General features: G+C 33.9%; 1 protein-coding gene across 6 annotated transcripts; it reads right to left on the bottom strand.

The window, feature by feature from the left end:
- Positions 1-4,285: 4,285 nt before the first annotated feature.
- LOC108468739 (helicase protein MOM1-like) lies at positions 4,286-22,331 on the bottom strand. 6 transcript variants are annotated; one of them, XM_017769601.2, is made up of 21 exons: positions 22,135-22,331; positions 20,989-21,446; positions 20,487-20,766; positions 19,424-19,499; positions 18,625-18,770; positions 17,371-17,561; positions 17,003-17,133; positions 16,648-16,920; positions 15,946-16,083; positions 15,316-15,570; positions 14,875-15,015; positions 14,502-14,801; positions 13,476-13,649; positions 11,660-12,560; positions 11,343-11,566; positions 10,567-10,671; positions 6,830-8,929; positions 6,023-6,571; positions 5,722-5,947; positions 5,099-5,299; positions 4,286-5,008 (listed from the first exon to the last, which is right to left on the bottom strand). In XM_017769601.2, the coding sequence occupies exons 2-21, from the start codon at positions 21,302-21,304 to the stop codon at positions 4,563-4,565; spliced, it is 7,173 nt and encodes a 2,390-aa protein (XP_017625090.2). In that variant the 5' UTR covers positions 21,305-21,446; positions 22,135-22,331; the 3' UTR covers positions 4,286-4,562. The 6 variants fall into 6 exon arrangements, with proteins under 6 accessions (XP_017625090.2, XP_052887708.1, XP_052887707.1 ...); XM_053031748.1 differs by having other exon boundaries at positions 22,159-22,331; XM_053031747.1 differs by lacking the exon at positions 22,135-22,331 and adding an exon at positions 21,856-22,125.
- Positions 22,332-23,082: the final 751 nt, after the last annotated feature.

Below are 23,082 nucleotides of genomic sequence, written 5' to 3'. Positions count from 1 at the left end.
AAAAGATACATGGGTGCTGGCCATCTGGTGTTCAAAACCCCAAAAATTTATTTTTTTAATCGATTTGCTTTTTTTAGATTTTTCTTTGATAGATTTTTTGTGTTTTTAATTTTTACAAAATTTTAATTTTTATAATTTTTTACTTTTAAAGAATCTTTTATGGATACTAAATTTTTAAACTTCTAAAATTTGAATTTATTAAATTTATTATTAAGAGAATTTTTTAGTATTTTTTCTCGGATCATGGACTTACACTAAGGTTTGGTTTTCATATATTTTTGGTTTTAAAAATTTTGATTTAAAATTTAAGTGTTGAATATTGATGTCAAAAGTGTTTTTAAAAATAAAATGTTCATTTACACATGATATTGTGGAGTAAAAATATGCATTTAAATAATTTTCAAATTCAATAAAATTATGGTATTTTAATAAAAATATAAAAAATAATTTATTGTAACCTATTTTTAATATTTTGATATATGAAATATAAAATTTAAATATTTCTAAGTAATTAATATTAATTATTTATAAATTTAAATTTAAATTTAAATATATAAAATTATATTTGAATAATAAAATATAACCATTATTATGATATATATTTAAAATAAATTTTAATAGGAAAATAATTATATACCCAATATAAATATAAATAATTAAATAATGCTTATAAAAACACTTTTAAATATAAAAATAGATTATTTAGCATTGCTTATAACTTAAAAATAGTTTTGAAAAATAATATACAAAACAAAGCCTTAGTATATTTCTCACAGCTCCATTTTTGTGAGATCAGCTTGTATTGAAGAAAATGATGAGCACCATCTTCTTCTTTTTTTCTTCTTTGTCCTTATAATTTATTCATGAAAATAATTAGTATCATCTTTGTTTTTATTTGCATAATTTGTAATAGTATAGGGACTGGCCTTGTTTATTGTAAGAGAGAATAAAATGCTCACAAGGATCTTCTCAAACTTTTTTCTTTTAACCCTAATAATAATATCACATGCTCAATTTTGCCTCCCTTTTTTTTCTCTCTCTTTGTAGCTTGCTTAAGGTGCATGTGCATCTATACCTTGTCAATAATATTTATTATTGTCAGTTAACCATAAAACCAAGATTAGGGACAGCATTAGGGGTAGATGTTCCCATGGAAAAGCTTGCTTTTGGTATGTTGTTTAAATTTGTTGACTTTGCCCCCGAGAGAAAAACAAAGTGTAGTAAATTTAGGTCTACAAAAGAGAGTCCAAAACCCTACAAAAGCAGGCTCACTCACTCTTTACTGATACTGTAATTAAAACCCTCTCTTTCTACACGGGAAAAGAGTTGGACACATAAATGTGATGTCTTAAAAGGAGTTCAAGAAAATAAATAAATAAAAAGGGGATGAACAGTGTGTGTTGGTGTTGGTGTTGGGCCCCTTGTGCATGTTCTGTTGTAGGGTGGGTGGAAGAACCTCTCTTAATTTTACATCTCAAACATGGGTTACACCACTCTTTCTCTCTCTTTTGTTAAGGGTTAGCTTCAATTAATACATATATATATATATATAGCCATCTATCATCTCCTGCTTGTTTTCTTATACACCCTTTACATAATTTTCATCTGTGTTTTTCCTACTTAATTAGATCATTCTTCTTGACTTTCTACTTCTTTATTAGGAGAGTTGTCGGTTTGACATTTTGACTTCAACCATAGGGATGAAATTTAAAAAATGTGCAATTGAGGTGAAAGTTTTAAAAAACTAAACAAAGATAATTTGAATTCAATTTTTTAACTTTTGAAAGGACAAAAATGTATTTTTTATTTAATAAAGAGGCTAAATTTTATTAAATTAAACTATTAATATTTGAAATAAATTAAAGTTACAACTATAGCATTTAATTAAAGGATCATGACTCTAGTCGACTTTAACGACCTTAAATTTGGGGTCATGCTAACATATGCTTAAGTTAGCTTCGAGACTTAGGCTTGAGATTTATACCTTGTTGTATATATTGATATAGATATATATTTAGATTCTAGATTTATACCAACATACTAGATATATATCTTTTACTGCATCTTATTGTGTATATTGATTTTGAGTCCAAAATTGATTTAAGTTAATAAAATAAGTTGTTGAATTTTTAATTTCAATGATTAAATGATAGTTAATTATGTTTGAAAATGGAAACATAGAATGAAGGGATATTCATATGATGTAAATAGAGGTGATAGATAAGGTTAGTTGAATTATAGGTGAGGATGGATGCAACTTTGAAACATCAAAGACCAAACAATTTTAAGTGAAGGGAAATGGAAGAGGAAAAGCAAAAGTTAGCGAAGGATGAATATTTGCCCAGAAGCTGACCAACATCAATAGCCTTCCTGATGAAGGCATCCATTGGTCCATAACCCTAGTGGATATGCAGTTGTCAAATTGATTGCTTCCATTTACAAACACAGAAAAATAATAGTAAAGGCATCTAAGTCAATGGTATGACATCAATGAAAAAGATATCCAATGCCCACTTTTTTATTCTTTTTTAGGGTAGAAAGAGAAAATAAGAAATTTTGTATTGAGAGTCCATAAAATTTTGAGTGTATCAAAGTTAAAAGAACCTTAAATTAAATTGTGAATTTTTTTTTTAGAATGGCCAAAAATATAGTTTTATTTCACTAAGGGGCTAAAGGGCTTAAATTAAATTAATAATTTTTTGAGAAGGCTAAAAGTGCAATTTGTTCATTTAGTTAAGGGGACTGAAGCCCTTGTCTGCCCTTAGCTCTATCCTTGGATCATTTGAAATTTCAACTTAATGAATATCGCTTTTTATACATCATGTGATGCCAAAGTTGATAGATTTTAGTTGTAGTGCAAGTTGATTATATGAATAATATTGTGAGCTACCAACCTAATTGAAAACAATGTCCTAGTATATACAGTGCAACGAGTATACGAAAAAAATAATAAAAGCTCTACCAAGATCTCAAGTATTATTTAAGTAATTCAATAACACACCTGCATCTATGAGCGCTTATCCAATGAAAATTTTATCAAATTAAATTTATCCAAAACCATATATAATTACAACATCACCTCATTCAACCTTTCCTATTGAAGCTTATTTCAACACTCCAACAAGTATTAAATTACAAAGAATAAAATTCTCAAAATGTTCTTGCTTGAACAACATAAAAACTCTCAATTTCCTATCACACAAAGATGATTTATAAATGCACTCAACAATAGCTCCTCACTATAATTATATGCATTTACTCAATCTCCTTATTTTCTCTTGAAGGTAGGTCTCCGTAAATAAACTTAGAAGCATGATGGTTAAGCTCAAAACTATCTCCATATAAAATGGGATAAATATGTTATCCAAGATATTCAAACTCGAACAAGATATGTTTTTCTTTATCTTGATCTTTCAATAGCGATACTTTAAACAAAACTTTTTTTGTTACTATAGCTCATATTATAGTCCATGCTAAGTGGAATGAGTTATTACTCATTCCAGTTAAATAAATTATCTCAAGTTTATCTTCATATTCAAATTTCATATTTGGTTAAAATTCTTCAAAAGCTCGACACTAACTCAATTAAAAATTTTATTAATAATATAGATACACAAGTATATAAAAATTTAGAACACTAATATTTATTAAAGTTTCACATAAAAACTAAAAATTATTTTAGTTCAAGCAGTAAATGAATAGAGTTTATATTGCATGATATTCTTGGTACAAATCTTATTATTGATAATTTTTATTGATTTATAAAAATATATAAAACAAAAACACTCAAATGATCATATAACTTCCTTTACAAATAAAATGACTTTTTGGTAATTCCCTAATTGAATTAGAACCAGTTGATGGGTGACTTCAACTCAATGAAATACTTAATCAATAATATAGATAATAGTATATTATACATAAAAAGAAATAAATGATAATATAATATAATACTAAATTTCATAATTACAATTCTTAAATTTTATATAATTTATTAAGTACAAATTATAAATCTTTTTATAAATGTCTATAATACCTAATTGAAATATATATATATATTAAAAACTGTAATTTTCAATTATTGTTATTGAAATTACCACATCAAATTAATTAATATAAAAATTATTTATATAATTCAATATAAATACATATAGAAAAAATAAAATAAAAATATATTATTCTGCTCATATTAAACTTTTGAATATTTACTTATATTTTGAATTTAAACCGAAAATAATAATATATAATTAATACAATGAAAATTAATTATATTTTTATAAAAATATTTGATTAATTTACTATATTATAATTGGATAAAATATAGTACACATAGCACGTCATTCATATCCCCAGGAATAGCCTAGGCTAGAATTTCAGAAAGATTTGAAGACACAAGTAAATAGGCGAAAAATATATATATATTTCAAAGTTCAAAGAACTATCAGCTACAAACAATGCTGGTTCATATACAACCAAGACAACTGCTAATTCCGCAGCAAAGTCAGGCCCCATTTTCCGACCTTGCACTGGTAATTTAGAACCCAGCCCCATTTTCAAGGGAGTTAGTCATCATCTGACAAGCAAACAATGTCATTTGCTCCTCCGCTTTGTTGAGCTGGGTTCGACCGAATACTTGGGGCCAAGCTTGAACTAACACCTGGCAGCAAGTTGCTTGGGGGATTGGGATTGGCACCGGATACTTGATTGTGCATTCCCATTAGAACATCCATTGAAGGTAAAGATGAGTTAGGTAGAGCAGCTAACCCTCCGGCAATTTCATGCCGGATCCTACCAGCTTGGCCAGTAGTTGATAGCTGCCTGTATGCAAGGTTGTGTGACAGCTGACTTGACATTCCACGAGACTGCGATGGAACACTGCTCAAGGAAATGGAAGCAGAAGGTCTATATGCATGTAAATGAGGGGCTGGAGCACGAATTTCACTGCCCATTTGAAAGTTTCCTGTAAAGCGAGAGACGGAGCTCATACAGGGAGGTCTAGTTGTAGTGCCTGAGAAAATTTCTAAAGGGTTAACAACCTGCAAAGATGGACGCAAGGTTTGTGCATTGACTGCAGGAGAAACAGTTCGCATGCTAGTACCTGAGCTAGTTGAAGGGAGACCAGAAGCACCGGAAGGCCACAAAGATGGACCCATGGTTTGTGTATTGACTACAGCTGGTGAAACAGTTTGCATGCTAGTGGCTGGCCCAGTTGAAGGGAGACCAGAAGCAGTGGAAGGCTGTTGAACCATCCGTTGTGATGAAAGTTGAAGCAGCTGCTGCATGAAACTGGAATTTGCCTCTGTCAGAATGACAATGGTTAGGTGGTCAGTATAGTGAAACATTGCAAAAAGTAACGTCTTAGCTACGTGAACGGATACAAGCAAAATATATTATGGTTGTTGGGTTGGCTGTTAGCTTCTTTATGCACACATATTTATATGCCAGCAAGTTCACACAAACAGTTACCAAGCATACTCTTTCTTTAAACTTTCAACATAACAATTTGTGGTAACCCAAACAATCAATATAAACAAATTCTAAATTTTCAGTAGTGAATAGAACTATACTGTGTCAAAAGGTTGACCACAACAAATCTGGGATTCAGTAGATAAACCCTAAACCCACCAATGCATAGAATTTTCATCAAGTAGACGAATCAAAGCATCACTCTGATTCTCTATTCTTTCATTTACCATGTTAAAATAACCAAGTAAGATTCACCTTGCTGTATTCCTGCTGAGCCAGATGCCCTACTATCCATACATTTAGACCTGAAGGCCTCAGCCAATATATTATTCAAGAGAACTTTGTTATAATTTACATCAAGCTCCTCCTTCCGGATCAGAAATTCTGTCTCTTTCTCCTGAAGTTTAACTTCGTACTTTCTACGAACCTGAGCTGCAATTTCCTCAATTTCCTTCTCACACTCGAATTTCAGCTGCAGCTTCTGTTCAAAGAAGTAGTCTTCAGCAGAAAGTAAACCATATATGATTGTTTACCAAGCAAGCAAGAGGAAACTAACCGTATCTTCATGAACCTTAATGGTCTGGTCTCTTTCTTGGGATATTCTTTCCATTTCATTTTTAAGGGGGTCAGGATACAACAGCAAAGGCATCCGGGATGATACAGGAGGTGCAGTCTGCAAGGGATGGCCTCTGGAAACAGAAGGAACTGAAGCTGTACTTGTTTCTGAAACCTGCCTCAAATGCTGACCAATGGTTCCATTGATGGGTGAATGAAGGGGCTGCAAAACATCTTGACTGGACATCTCAATATGGTTGGTTATCGATTGCCTTTGAGCCTGAGAAATTAGGTTAGCATGTTGACCATCATTGCTTGGTTGATTTTCAGTTGCACTAACTGAAGGTAGATCAGGAGAGAGGTTCAAAATTGATTCTGTGGACCCCAACTGCTGTGTATCAGGATTGGACACATTGCAAGTCACATCAACAGCACCATTAGATGGTAAAGTTTCAGCTACCTGAGAAGCATTTCGCATTTCATTGTTTGCAACATCTCTAGTTTGTATTCCTGAGGAAACATAAGGAAGAGAACCCACATTTGGGGATACCTGTCCATATAAGAATTGTAATCAAATTGTGAGCTGGCCAGTAGCAGAGTATAGATAGCATAATCTCTCCAATTTTTACCACAAGGGTATATTAAATAAATCCACAATAGAGCAGCCAAAGCCATGCAGATTATCTGCATTACCTTCTAATCTATGTTGTTACTATTTTGCTTTAGTTTTTAGGTGTGAAATATCAACATAAGAAATGTCTTAGCAGAAAAAAGTTTAATAGAAAAGACCAAAAAGAATCTTACATACCAAATCTGCCACAGCCTGTAATGAAGATGGATCTGCCAGAGACCGTTCTTGGAATTCAGGTTCTAAGTTCATAAAGCATAGTATGCCATCAAGCCGATCAATTTCGATGGCACATGTTCCATCATTTTCTCTATGAGCACTACCACCTTCGAGGAGTTCACTACAAGCAGTTTCAGGTTCAGCCAAAGAGATCTCTTCAGCAGGCATTGAAAGTGCAGCTGTATCAGGTATTTGCTCTTGTTCTTTAGATGTAGAGGGATTCGTGCAGACAACATTATTCATGTCATCACTGGAACTTGCAATCTCTGATGAGATGTTTGGAACTTCTCCATCAACCACATTCAGTGTGGCCCCACCAAGGATCTCTTTCTCAGATAAAGTGTTCACAGAAATGATGTTTCCCTGACAAACTTCAGATGCATTCAAGGCAAGCTCCCCTTCAACCATGGTTAATGTGGCCCCACAAGAAATTTTTTCAGATGAAGGTGCCACTGAAGATGGCAAATTCTCATGATCTTCCCTAGAACTGACAGTCTCAGCTGCTCTTAAATGAACCTCGCCATCAAGATTGCTTAATGTGGTTCTAACAGGATTTTCTCCAGGTGATGGTGCTTCCAACAAGAGAACATTCTCCTGACCACCACTAGAATTGACAATCTTAGATGTTCTCAAGCAGATATCCCCAACAGCCTTTCCTAATGCAGCTCCATCAGGAATTTTTTCAGAGGAAGGTGCTTCGGCTGAGACATGGGTTTCTTGACCTGCATTGAAATTGGCAACCAGAGGTTCTTTTAAGGTAACCTCACCATCAACCTTCGTTAATTTATATATATCAGAATTAATTTCAGATGATGGTACTTGCACTGAGGCAAGATTATCCTCCCCTTCACAGATAATTACACTCTTAGCTGTTTTCAAGGGAACCTCCGTGTTAGGCTTGCTCAAAGTGGTTCCATTAGGAATTTCTTCACGAGAGCATGCTTCAATAGGAACAACATTCTCCAGAGCATCAGTAGGAGAAACAGTCTCAGGATTACCATTTGACATTTTCAATTTATATTCATCAGAAATCTGGTCTTCATCCAACCGTCTAAGAGAAAGGACACTCTCGGTAACATCACCTGAACTGACAGTTGGTGGAACTTGAACCGCTACATTTGGAATTTCTCCTACAGAAACCAGTTCTTTGGGACACGAATCTTTGTAGATGGCGTGTTCTTCACCAACACCCAAACAGACAGTTTTGTTGCCCTCCTCAATTAATGCTACCTTAGAATTCTCCTTGCAGGGTCCAGCCATATAAATGGGATCAACTTTGTCCAGAAGAACTTCGGACAATCTTACCTCATTTCCTTCGGCAGATTGAACAGAACTTGAAGAACTTCCTTTAGGAAGATTAGCCTTGCTAATAGGTGGCTTCACTAATTCAACCCTAGCCCAGGACTTAACTGCTTCCACCCAACGAGTCTTTCTCTCTAAAACATTGCTTCTTGCTGCCACCTGCGATGCCTCGAGATTCTTAAGGTCTATATCCATCCTCTGTTTTAGTTCATCAAACTTCCTAGCATATTCAATATCCAAATTTTTTATCTTATTAGTCCTCATCAAGGCATTACTGTGCAAACGGATAACAGCTGCTTCTGTTTGTTTCTTGTTCTCCAGCAGAGCTTTTTCTTCCTCGTACTTCTTTTTAAGTTGCTTCATTTCCTCCTTTTGCTTCTCAGTTAGTTTTGTCAACTGCTTATCAAATTTTTTCTCACTTTCGTTGATGCTTTTTACAAGATCTCTCTGTGCCAATTGAAATTCTCGGGACACTCCAGACGCTGCAATGACCTGTGCATCAGAAGCCTCTTGAAACCTCAATGAATCTTTATCCTCTGTGTTTCCATCAGCTTTACTTGATAATTCAGAATCTTTGGAAGAATTTGAAACCTTCAAACATCCTGTACGATATACAAACATTCTCTTCAGACACCGCAGCAATGAATTAACATAGGCTGCCTCTTCTTTCTTGCAGGTAAAGCCAAGATGCTGCTTTGCAAGTGCAAGTGATTCTTTATGATCAATTTTCTGCTTCAACAAAGAAGCTGTACACCAACACTGAACGTACAGAAAACAAAAGATAAAGATGTTGAAGCACCATAACATAATTAATACCTGCTTAAATTCTTATAAACTACATGCAACAGAAGGTTTTAGAAATCTCAAATATTCATAACATATACACAAAAATACAGCAGCTATACACCTTAATAGAATGTTAGAAGTTACCTGTATTTTTATGGGTAAACTACACTCAAGGTCACTAAACTATTAGTAAATTTACATTTTGGTCACTTAACTTCAAAAGGTTACAAAATGGTCACTGAACTATTCAAAAAATTTCATTCAAGTCACTAGGCTGTTAAGGTTTTTTTTTAAAAAGTCTAACTAAATAGCTCCAAGCGTCGATTCAACAATTGGTACGGTGAATCAATACCTATCAACAAGTAGTAAAATATACATTAGATCCAAGTCAATCTGTCAATCAGTATTGGAAATTCATAACCTTCAAAGGTTTTTCATGAAAAAAAACAAAACTGTAAAAGAGAAAAGAGCTTCTAATTGGTGTAGACGGTGCAAACTGAGAAGGCCATACAGAAGTGATTTTAACTTTCGTATATTTCAATGACCATTTTGTAACCTTTTAAAGTTGAGTGACCAAAATGTAAATCTACTAATAGTTTAGTGACCTTGGTTGTAGTTTACCCTATTTTTATTCATCGAAGTAAAATACGTAGACAAATCTAAGCACATATATTAATAAATAAATCCAAAAAAGGGTTCATATCAAAGAACAACAAGAGGAGAATACAAACAAAAACAAAGATGGGCTCGTTTGACTATTTTCTAGACCTAAGAACTAGACATGACCTACTTAGTTCTTTACCTCTCTCTCCATGCAAGAAGAGTAATTCTAGCTGAGCTCAACCTTCACTTGCCTATAGATGAAAGATGTCTCTATATAAAACTACTCTACCTGATCAAGGTTGAAGGTTAAAGTTTCAACCCATTCCACCTAAATTAAATAATGTGTCCTACTGTATTGAGTGGACCATTAGAAAAATAGCTAACTTAAGCATCAAAAACTCAGTAGAATATTTTGAGTGCAAGCTCTAACAAAATACGACATGCAAAATTCCCAAAGTAATGGTAAGAGTTTTCACCTTTCACTCCTCACCATTTGAAACTAAGATTAAACATCAAAAACCTTTTCAACAAGAAGTTGCAAACATTATAAAGAAAGAAACACAGCTTTGACTATGCCAAGTACGAACTTATGAACAAAATATACCATCACAAGATTCGGCACACGGATCTAAAACTGATTGGAATACATATTGCCAAAAAAGAGATGAAATATAGCACAATTGGCACAAAAAGCTAGGCCTGGAAAGTGCAAGTTCCTGAGTCCTACCAAGGGGAATTCCATATAACATAATTTTCATCATATCCATTTGCTTACAAAGGCAAAATTGCAGATAATACAGCAGCTGTCTATGAGAAGGGGTAAAAGGAGTGGACATTTGATGTCAAATTTAACAGCATTTAAAAAAAAAAAGGTAAGTATAATAAAAGCCTAACTTCATTCTCTCAAACATAAAGGACTGACTAATGGAAAAAATCAGAGCATATGAAAGACATCCTAATCCAATTGCATAATAAATTTAAGAAAATAAAAGCGAATAAAGGCTAACCAGAGAAATCTGAAATGCCTGCAAAATGGTCTCTGGTTCCCTATTGACCAGATGGTTATTCATGACATATTCAAGAAACTTTCCAGCTAAATCCCTCACACCCTCCTACAACACAAACAACAAGCACCACAAAGTAAGCTGTTAGAATACTAGGCTGATAGAACGGAAAGGCTTTGATGCAGAACCATTACAGAGGAAAAGAGATTTCAAGGCCCACCGTTACAGAAAATACATGGAAAGTATTTATAATAAAAAGCTCACAATCCCCTATATTAGTAAATAGATGAAAAAAGATCCTTCTTTTCCATCTTATCTCCGGAGGAAAATTTTCAGAAGTGAAATACAGGACAAACCAGGCAGCATTTCTACAGAACAAGATCCTAAACTGGCCCATTTTCTAAACCCTATTGAAGCAACTTTTCCACTTTTAGTCATATTAACATAAAAAAGATATAACAGAACTCCAGTAATCTGCAACAGCCAGCCAGAAATGGTTGCATAAGAAAATAATAGTCACTAAGAAGTGCAATTCAAGATTGGAGTGTTCTTGAGAACTATATTTATGAACCATATTTTTCCCTCTACTCTACCTCCCTCTTTACTTTCAGAACTGAGAAACAAAAAGCATTCTGAAATCTCTAATGAAGTTAAATATCCCCCTCCCACAATATTTTTCAATGGTATGTTTTTTACTTTAACAAAATTAAGAACTAAAAGCAAAGCCCGCACTGAGCACGTCTAATTTTAGTTCTTCCACTGGTGATTAATGCACATACTGAGAGATGTAGAACTTCACATAGTTTTGCTATCTGTGGCCACAAAATAACATAGAGAGTCTTCTGAGAATCAAGCTGTTTTCTTCTTCTCTCCCATTCTACCATGTTAAGAGATGGTGTTTCTGAGATATCATTGGCCAGATCAATTGAGTTGGTTGCATGAATTTTATCACTCACAGGATCAGCCAATTTACTCAAAGGAGATACTGAGGTTCCTGAGCTTCCTGCAAATAGTAAGAGAGAGTACTCAGGAAAGACCAAAAGAGAGAACTATCTTCTTCCAAAACTCAATTCATTGCATTTTAATTGCCCATTACCTTGTCTGTCCTCTTGCAGCCCATGTTTTGGAGAGGGATGATCGTTTCCATCATTGACCACCTTGCGTCTCTTTACAACTTCAGCACTTTCAACCTCAGATTTCTTTTGGACATCATCGAGGTATTGACCCCTTTTCCGGTTCCTCTGAAACGAAGAACAATACTTCCACCTCGGACTCTTTCCCTCCAAAAGTTTTGTCCAAAATATATGAGGTGGATCTTCATTCATCACTTGGATTTTCTGCTCGCCAAACAATGGCATTTCTGTCCTATACATTCCTTGATTTTGTTTGGCTTGTAAAATTAGGGATAATTTGCTTGCATCATTGTCTATCCCAGTTTGACTCAGTAAGATAAAGAACTCTTGAATCACGTCTTTCAGAAGTGATTGCTCAGGCAAGTTACTTGCATCCAAGGCTGGGATACCATGAATTTTTTCCAACTGGCTAAGTAGGTACGGAGCCCCCCATTTAAGCAGCATGTGACTACTACTAGGGCTTATGTTCACTATGTTGCTATCAAGTGTCTTGTCTTGTTTTGAAAGCATCAAAATCTTTTCCTCCACAGTAAATGCTGAATATAAACGAAATACTTTTATTTCTTCAAAGTGAGAATCAAGTGTTATCTTCTGCAATGCTCTTAGATCATTCACTGGGCTCCAATCACTTCCAAATATTACGACGGTACTGATTGCAGATAATTTGACGCTGGAAAGACAAGCACGAGTTTCCAATAAGAAGACAAATCTCTTCCTCTCATTATTGAATTTATTCAAAGCAGATTGCTTCCTTGAAGGGGTGACACCACCATCTACGCGTTCATAAGAATCTGCACCAAATCTTTGGCGCAGAAAGTCATCCAAAATGTCTCCCATTAAATCCCTTCCAGAACCACCAGTGTACTGTCAATCAAAACCATCTACATGAGAAACATAAAATAGCCAAAACCTTGTTTTGCGGGAGTAATTACTATTTAGAAGTTATATGCAAGCACATTCACAATAAAGAAGTAATTACTATTTAGACAAGGGTTTGTCAAAGTCGTTCAAGACACAAAACAACAATATTCATACAAGCAGTAAAGGAACCATTGCATGTTGAATTTTAATCCCAAAATGCTACTTTAAGACATTGAAACATCAAAAGGCAGAGGCTAGACATTAATTGACACAACGACCTATTGAACTAGCCTATTCAAGTTAACCAACATTACTGTCATGTAACAATCAGTTCAGCATGGCTGGATTTTCCATCAGAAATCAGTTGAAAATATAATTAGAACTTTTTAAAGAGCTCTCACCTAGAATTTATCAGAAATCAGTAACATATATTTTGTTCATTACAAGTTCTCACAATATGTATCAACCAGTTTCTCATGGCAGCTTTTTGAAAGGTCAAGTTAACATTTTCAACTTTAGCTCAACTTTTGCAAAAGTTGAAAGTTTCATGTAGAGACCCAATTGGTCGATTCAGCTTCTTGAGAAATAAAGCTGTCCCAAGAGCAAGACCAAACAGGTACTGAGCTACACATTCATTTTTACATGACAAGCACCAGAGCCTTTTTATTTCTGCAGCCAGTCAAAACATCAAAATAGCGTATGGCAGGTAAAGTGCTTTAACAAAAGCATGGTAGAACCCCGGAAATGTAACTTTATTTGCTTCTAACAAACTCATAAACAATTATGTACAGGGGAAAATACATACAAGCTTCTTATGTACATTAATCGCTTCAGCATCATCCGCTAAAAAATATCAATAACATAAAACGTGCATAATGCTATATACCGGTTCAGAACCCCTTGTCAAGACAAATATACCTGGAAAAGAACAAGCACTTTTAACTCTCGTTTCTTGATCTCCAAAAGAATTGCATCAAGTAGTTGTAATTTGCCACTTGCTTTTATGCCAACATCCAAAAACTCAACATCTTTAAGGCCTTTAGTGAGCCGCATTTGAAGGGATTCATCCACAACATAAGGATGATCACAACACTGTCAACAATTACCATGAAACACAATATTGACTCATCATAGAAGTAAACTTTTACACATCCTCATTCTAATGCATATATCATGAGATAAAAAAATCAACTCAAATACATATACTATAATTATGATAATAAAAAAGATAAAACAGGGCATTTGGAAATCCAAAATAAATAAAAGGAATTACCATGAAACACAATATTAACTCATCATAAAAGTAAACTTTTACACATCCTCATTCTAATGCATATATCATGAGATAAAAAATCAACTCAAATACATATACTATAATTATGATAATAAAAAAAGATAAAACAGGGCATTTGGAAATCCAAAATAAATAAAAGGAATTACCATGAAACACAATATTAACTCATCATAAAAGTAAACTTTTACACATCCTCATTCTAATGCATATATCATGAGATAAAAAAATCAACTCAAATACATATACTATAATTATGATAATAAAAAAAGATAAAACAGGGCATTTGGAAATCCAAAATAAATAAAAGGAATTCAAACAAGTGGGGGATGATTAAAGATTCTAAGTTTGAGCTGTAACAATTTATTCCATCCTAAAGATATAAGTAAATAAATTTGCATTTCAAGATTTTCTACAAGCACTGTCAGCTTACTAAATCCAAATAGCAAAACTTATGATAATGCAACAGAAATTTTCTAACTTATCTTTGAAATGTAGCCTAACCTTAATTTCTAAAGTCCATACAGCAGGCTAACACACAACAACCAGAAATTGGCTAGAATATTTTGATATATTAGATTATTTGAAAATAAAAAGGGGAGGAGGAGGAGTCTAAACCATGTAGATGATGCAAAAAGTTCAGTAAAGTCAACCTTTCTGCTGGTGATAAGAATGTTACGGAGAGCTCCTACAGGATCAGTCTTTGAAGGTGAACACAGTGAGAGAGAGTTTGAAAGTAGAGTAAAGCAATACTGGTCCAGCTGTGGATTGGATAAGAGTACAGGAACCCAATACTCTACAAACCTAGATGATTCATAAGCGACGTACTTTGCCAACCTCTCCTTCAAAATAGCAATATTATCACTTGAAGTCATTTGCAAGCTGTCACTACCATTTGAATCACTCTCAGAATCAAGCAGAGAAAGAAGATTAAGGTACTCAACCACATTATCCTGCAGAAACCATGTAGCATACATAAATCAACCTGCAGAAAACAATAACAAGTGAAAAGTAGAAATGCCCAACCTTCAGTTGACTGCTGATAATCAGAAGCCTCTTACTAGCAGTTAACATCTTAATTTGTTCAAAACATGAAGCAATTGTTGGACGTTGGCATTCATCGAGTACTATTACCTCCCATCCTATGCAATCAAGCACATTCAAGTCCTGCAGAACCACAATAAATTAACAGGCAAACTAATATCAGGTGAATAAAAATGTAGCAATTTGTTCCTCAATTGATAATTGGATAGTTAATTCAAGAAAACTCATTAAACTAATAACAAATAGTGATGCAGCACTGCATCCTAATAACTTTGAAATCTGGATACAAATTGATCAAAAGGTGCAGAGAAGTATAAATTCTCACACAAAACAAGTATACCTTCTTTGATACTTGCACTTCTTGTCAAACTTAAACAGACAACAATTTTCAAACTATAATTTATCACAGAAGATGGCATATACCTCGCTGACAACTTCAGGTGAGGTTATAAGTACTTGAAACATTACACAACCTCCTTCTTCATAAAACTCCAGGTTCCTAATGCTATTCCGAATTTCTTTACTGCCACTATAAACCACAACATCAGTAGCTGGTTCCAAACGCAAGAACTCCTCATCCCATAGATATAGTAAAGTGGAAGTTGAGATAATGAGAAAAGGCCTTGACTTGTCAGATGGAAAAGACATAATGAAAGAAATAACATTTGGAATCCTTTCCTGCAAAATATAGAAACAATTCAGAACTATTGCACATGAAGCTTTGCAGTTCACTACTGTAATGTAATGGTGTATGCAGGTAAGGTGTATATTATGGATCTTGTGCGTATTGTATCTTTTTATAAGCTTACACATGTATGATTGCCAGTAGGTTAGCTTTCCGCATAGGCAAAATGAGAAAAAAAAAATTTCATGGGCATCCATTGGGTCGTTTTTCACATATTACGCTACATCTGGCATTTCACAAGGTTAATGAGCATGTGTTCACGTACCCACATGTATGTAAGTAGACCCATGATTTAACTCAAAATGCTTGACCAGATCATCTTCAGATGCACTACAGACCCAAGTAACAGCATATTTGATCAAGCATACCTGATTATCAAAAATTACAGCATTCTGGCTCCTAGGCCAATGGTTGCTTAGTTTGCTAACAGAATCAAGATTAGCATCTATTCCAGATGAAACACCAGCTGGTAATTGAGAAAACTTTAGAGATGTACCTGCTCTGTCCTGTGCAAGCTCCTAGTTAGTTAGAAACAAGCCCTTCAAATAAAAGGGGAATAGAACATACATATCATAACTGTTAAATCGTGATAGTGGTGGGGTAACAGGTAAATGAAGCCCAAACCAAATCTTGCCAAACAAAAATGTCCACCTAATTCATAAGGCTCAATAGTGGTACAACATAATGATTTAACAAATACAAATCTCATGGTTAACATCAAATCAAGTGGTGGTAGCTTTTAAAAATCACAAGTTCAAATATAAAAAGATATTAGGGCTTGAACCAATAGTTATTATTTGGGGTTTTAAACCTGAATGTTACATGTTCACGCAAGGGATCCAGCAAAGGGTTGATGATGTGGTAGTGTTATACCCGCCTTGTGGCCTCCCAGAATAGCCAAGCAACAAATGTTATGCAAACCCTAGGTTATTTGTCCACTAGTGCAAGCATGTGAATGCATATTAAACAAATTATAGACAGATGCATCTTAACCACAACGAAATACCAACATATTAAGTTGGACCAAATCTTGTTAGAATATAAAATATTCCACACTTTTCTTTAGGCACCTTAAATTTAGAAGATTTCTTTCCCTTCTTGAAACAAGTTTCATAATCTCGTATAAGGCTCTGGCCTTCTGGACAACGGAAAAAGGAAGCATTATCCAACTCCCATGAAGCATGCTCATAACCAAGACCACACCATTTCACAAGCCACTCAACATGACAACATAACTTATCATCATCATGCCCATTACAATGACGATCACAATCCTTGGTAATGAACAATCTTTTCTGTAGCAAATGATGTGGCACTGCCCAGTGTTGCTTCCACACAGAACCCTGAACAATAAACATATCTGAATGACCATCTTGAGTAACATCTTACAAAATAATCCTCTACTGAAGGAATATGACTGTGAACCTGATTTTTTCTGTTATATTTAGCTACAAGTGATGGAGCTTCAAGCAACACCTGGTTCTCAGGTAACCAACAATTATGAACATGAGCAAGACCTTTGTATTTCACAAAATATTGCTTCTGTCCTCGCAATCCTAAAACCAAACACCAAATGCATAGTATTATCAGTAACAGCTCATTCATCCTATATGTTATTATTACGAAGTACAGCAATTATCAAACAAAACAAATCAAGATAGCATTACTAAAAACTTTGGCAACATAATCTACCAAAGCAGTCAGAAAACATCAATGGCACAATTATAGAAATACGTTGCAATGAGGGGGTAAAAAAGCTATGGAAATAAGGAGATAATTGATCGTTCCCATACCATCCTCCAAAGCCTCTAGTTCTCTAGAATCCCAAATTGCTTCTATTCCCTCTGAAACCGAATGCACCCCTGATTCTAATTTTTTCCTCACACATGATAGACAGTACCAAACTCCAAGATGGAACTCCTCAAGGGGAGGTTCTAGACACGAAAGATGATAACTTCTTTGACAACCTTTTCCATGACAGCGTCTAAAATAGGATGACAGAGTGTAAGATAAAATACATCCAAAATTTATTCACAAAGTAGTCATCAAATATAACTAAGAATATACTGAACAGTCTAAAAAGATTAAAATTAACACAAAGTTATGTAGGACATGCTAAAGACCTGTGAAAGTCCTCAATTGTCCAAATGTCTCCTATCTAATTGACTGAAATTTCTTTTAAACATTAAGTCATAGAAGAACAAATTAAGTTAACATTAGAAAATTATAACAGGGATGGTTATCAACTATGTTAACAGGACTCAGGACATGGATAAGGATCCAAGTGTCAGATTCATTGTCGTCACAAAATTTTTGACACAGGACACCATCCAAATTTTGGACACGGATACTTAGTGTGGATTTTTTATAATACCATTTTTAATTAAAAAGATGAAATTAATGATTTTAATGTGGAATTTTTAAAATATCAACTCTTTTTAAGGGTTTTTTAGAAAAAATAATGATATTATATCCACTTTCCACTTTCCTTTTTTACCATTTTTCCCCTCTCAACTCTCCACCTTCCCCAAAAATTGTGCCTGACATTATTTTTATATATCACTCTCTTATAAAGACAAAAATTCAATGCAAATATAGGGTATGACATTTATTATGCCCTATTCTTTTATCATTTATTTCAAACGTTTTTTTCTCTTTCTTTTATCATCGTCTTCCTTCTACCATGTCTATCTTTTCTCTTTCATCTCTGCAAATCAAAGTTCTCCCTTTTTCTCTTCTCAGTTATCACCCACAGCCATGTCCACCATTTTCTGCCAGAACTGACCCACTGACCCGTATCCCGTGCCAGGATCCATGTTGGATTGTGTCAACCTGGGTACAGCACCCCAAACAGACGAGTCCAGGTAACAAAGGTTATCAAGATACATAAAAAGGGCAACCCAAAATATTTATAAGAATAGTGAATCTAAATCTCTTATTAATCAAAGCATCTTATACAGAATAAAACTACTCATTAGCTCCACATATTCACCTATCAACCATATAAAATTATAATATACGTAAACCGATGAAAAAGGGTTACCCACAAGAGCTTCCCATCAAGTTTGCATACAATGCAAGTATTTTGATCATTGCATGTTTGAAGATCTGCAGAGGAGATGCATTGTTGCATAGGACTACAGGGCTTTTCAGTGTGTCCCGTGCTAATACCAGCATCGGGTTCCCCTCTATCCTAATACAATGCAGCAAATCAAAGGAAACAGTTATGAAAAGGTCAAATAAAAATCAAATAAAATCGTTAGATAAGAGTTAGAAAAAAAATCATTATCATGAGACCTTAGTAGAAAACTAGATCCTTACTCCACTAGTACAACAAACTAAGCAAGCATTTGCTACAAAAGTTACTAATCAGCCAAAGATATCTACTGTTGGTTTCTTTGATTTTGACATCCATCTGTATTTCAACAAAAGATAATAAAAGGCATACCACATAAGAGGCTAAGACAAACTCAGGCAACCAAAACCTTGTCTATCAAAGACATCACATTTTTAAACCTAGCAAACTTCATTCGCTAAAAATTAATAAATCAACAAAAAAGATTGAATTTCCCTTTTCTGCAACAGATGAAACGTAAAAGGATTGAAAACCTGCTCGATACTATCCAATTAAGAAAAAATCAAAAAAGAAAAGGCATGCAAATCCCAACTAATTCTTATTTTATTTATAACCTTCCTCAGTTTTCTTTTAGTAAAGAGTATCTAGGAAAGTATAAACAACCTTAATATCGGAGGATCCAAACACCCAACCTTCCTCAGCTTTCTTTTATTCATAGGTACATATATATAGGAAAAAGGGTTCAAAAGAAATGAAAGAAGAAAAACAACCTTAGTATCAGAGGATCCAAATAACTGGTTTGCATTAAAAGAGCAAGTCTCCTGCTTTTTTGAACCACAGTTGACCCTGCAAAATATGAATCCATATTTCTTTAAAAAAGAAAAGAATATACTTCATTTGTTTCGTGATAAGGCATTCCCAAAATTCGAAAAGAAAAGCTAAAACTGCTCAAAAACAAAGGCTGTACCATTATTACAAATTCATTTACTTTTTATTATAACCACAGGCAGCATTGAGAGACAGTTCAATTCGTAACACAATAAAATTGTTGGCATCTCAATCCATAAATGTAAGGTAGTGAGTGTGGTGAATTTAATTTTGTTGAATTAATTAACGATCTAATTTTCTTATAAGGAGAAATATTAAAATAGTAAAAATTCTTAGCATAAGATTCAGTTTTAGTGAACTAGAACTGGGTCCAACAAAATCATCAACTGGAGGTTTCACGAATATTCTTGTGGTTGGTGAGTCATGATATCTATTGAAATGCTAACATCATAAAACAACATACATCATAATCTAGTTTACTCTCCTATTTTTGTATTTAACAAAGGCCAAAAATGCACCCTGACCAATTAGAACCTAAATAAGCATCCTAGCACCATTATTCTTAGTATGTCTACATGCACCCATCACAAACACCAACAGCCCTGACCTAAGCATTTACATATATCATATTTCAACACCAAATATTCCCCTTTATCTTACAAACTAAACATAGAAATAGATGCCATCATATTTCAACACCAAATATTCCCCTTTATCTTACAAACTAAACATAGAAACAGATGCCATCATTTCCCTCTTGCTCAGAAATAAGCCTCGCAATGACAAAAACTCTAGCTTATATCCTCTCCATGATGCACGTCATGCCATCACATTCAAAATTAATCTCAAGCTTAAGGACCTCAACCTACATATTAAAAAAAAAAGAACAAGAAAACTAGAATGACTAGCAAAAATATCTAATTTGGTAGGACTTTAGGGGAATTTAAAAAAAAAAGTATAATATCACGATCAAGGACCAGCCCAAGCAGGATGGAAGTTACCAACTTTGGACTTCGCAGATTTTCCTGCATGGCCTTTCCAGCATCATCATTAACTTCTCCATCTACCAAACGATTCTTAACAATTTGTGGAACATCCTTCGTTGAAGACATATCCTTGCAACTATCCTTTTGGCAAGTAGAAAATGATTTATGCTCAAATGCTCCCTTTACAGATTGATTTGTACTTGCCACCACAGACCTTTCACTAGTTCTCTCGGTGAGTTTTTCTAAAAGTTCCACCTCCCTGTTTCCACAATCAGTTCTGTTCAGATCACCGCAATGATCTACAACACAAGCAGGCAAGCATAAGAATAATATATTTAATCAAATAAAACCACTGAAAAAAAGAGTAACACATATTTTAGATCAACATAATATATCCTAGAAAAGGAGGTTCATTTACAGATGAAAGAAGCAAATCAGAGGTACACGCATAGATTGTCAGAGTTACACTTATGAGCAATTATAATCTGAAAAATGAGGGAGGAAGAATGAAAAGAAGCTACCAGCTCTATAAACTTGCTGAGGTGTTTTCCTTAACAATGCTCTATAGGCACGAGCATCCATCCTCTTCTTCTGTGCCTCACCTTGCCCATCTTCTTGCTCATTGTGTTTAACTTCTACACTTCGCGTAGTCAATGGTTTCACACTGTTTTCTTCTTTCTTCCTTTTTCTATCGAAGGACCCAGGACTCTTATCAGAATTCTTTGATCCCAAAGAACCAGATGAGGAGAGCATCTTATCCCTCTCAGACCTGCTCAGAGGACTCAAATTCTTCTGCTTTTCAATTTGCTCAGATTTCCTCTTAACTGGGGAAGTCATTGAATTGAATTTTTTTATCTGCTTCTCAAATCGCTCTGACTTTCGAGTACTACAGTTCACTGATGTTTTTCCACTAGTTTGACTTTGGAATCACCATCTTCACCACCCTTAGCTTTACTAGACCTAATAGCAAGCGTCGTGCCTTCGAAATGAACAAAAAGAATCTTAAAACAATGCATAGAGAACGCAATTAATTCACATCTAAAAAAGCCTAGATGTGGACAAAATAAAGAGATGATTTACTGCTATAAATTACGATTCAATAATATCTGCATAATTTCTCATGAACAAGAAAGCAACCATATATGCAAACAGTGTCAAATAACATCACAATCTGCACAATGCCACAGCTCCAAACCCTAAAAAACCAAACTCAAGCCACCAATACAGTCAATAAACATTGTTACCACCAGTTATACACAAGTTCGGTTATTTCAATATAATCGCATATGGTTCAAACTAAAACCCTAGCTAACTTGAAAAAAAAAAGTAAAAAAACAAAAAAAGACTCATGACAGTATCGTCATTTCCATGCTTAAGTATGGACTTACCTTCATGCAAATCCGATGAATAATAATTTTTCCCGTTTAAGATTCGATTACCTTTTTATTTCAAAGCTCAGTTATGTTTCCTAATAAAACAATCTTTGATTACCAAATGCGAGCAAACGTCCTTTTTTTTTTTTTTTTTCTACCCGAGAAAACGAGGGAATATGAAGGAAAATTTTAACTAGGTTTTTTGGAGCTTAACTTTTACACAGTTTTCAATTGAAACGTCTCTACACTTTTGTAGATGCTAAAGATTTTATAGAACAACAAATACGAATTTACCGAAAAGGCCTTAACAAGGCTTACGATACTCCGCTCCCTTTGCGCGCGAATCTGGAAAAAATTAATTGCATTTTCCCTCTGTTGATTCCGTTGACCGTTCAAGACTTTTGAGTCCACCTATTATCACACATCTCAATTCTCAAGCCCAACCAAAATTTTAATGAAATTCTCAGCTACAAAATCAATTCAATTATATTTAGCATAATGATTTATTTAGTGTTGTAATTTTATTTTATTTATATGGTTAATTTGTCGTCTCTTTTAATTTTAAAAGGAAAATTTAATGTTTATTAACTTTCTATTAATTTTTTATATTTTGATAAATATTGAAATATAATATTACTTTTTAATATTTTAATTTTCTTAATTAATTATCGATATGGCATACACATGGACTATCATGTCGAAAACTTAATAAATGTTAACTTTTCTATCCTTTTGAGATAATTTGACAAAAGTGCTAATTTAAGAATTAAAAAAGACTGAAAAATAAGTAACTATTAAGATATTATTATGGGATATATATTTAGAAATATAATATATATATTTTTCTATTCCTACATGACTATGCGGTATAAATATTATGTAAACTCTTAAAATCTATCAATAAGATTGGAAGGGATTATCCTATTCTTATCTTAGTATCAAGAGCTTAAGTTCTCTTTTTACTTATATATTTTTCTTCTCTAAGTTATTTGCTTATTATCTTTTGTTTTGCCGACAACGCAGCAATGTTAACTTTTGAGTTGACTATCACCTGCCTTTTAACACAATTTTTTTTCATCATTCTCAATGGATGGCGACAATTCTACTTATCCACCACTACCACCTAATATTGAAACCTAACTCTCTGTTTTTCTTGGGTCCTCAAGATCGACCTGGTGATTTTATTATTCTTATTCGATTAAAACTCGAAAATTTCAATGATTGGGCTTATACTATTTGCAT

Source organism: Gossypium arboreum, chromosome 8, assembly GCF_025698485.1.
Source record: "Gossypium arboreum isolate Shixiya-1 chromosome 8, ASM2569848v2, whole genome shotgun sequence".
Classification (NCBI taxonomy): domain Eukaryota; kingdom Viridiplantae; phylum Streptophyta; class Magnoliopsida; order Malvales; family Malvaceae; genus Gossypium; species Gossypium arboreum.
This window is presented reverse-complemented; position numbering and strand designations above follow the sequence as displayed.

Bases quoted from the DNA above. Each gene is read 5' to 3' on its own strand.
- LOC108468739 (XM_017769601.2), bottom strand. From the start codon at position 21,304: ATGACTTCCCCAGTTAAGAGGAAATCTGAGCAAATTGAAAAGCAGAAG. The intron at 17,134-17,370 runs GTATGGGAACGA...GTTTGGTTTTAG, and splicing joins ACTAGAGGCTTTGGAGGATG to GATTGCGAGGACAGAAGCAA. The intron at 15,016-15,315 runs GTATATGCCATC...GTGGTTCTGCAG, and splicing joins CACCTGAAGTTGTCAGCGAG to GACTTGAATGTGCTTGATTG.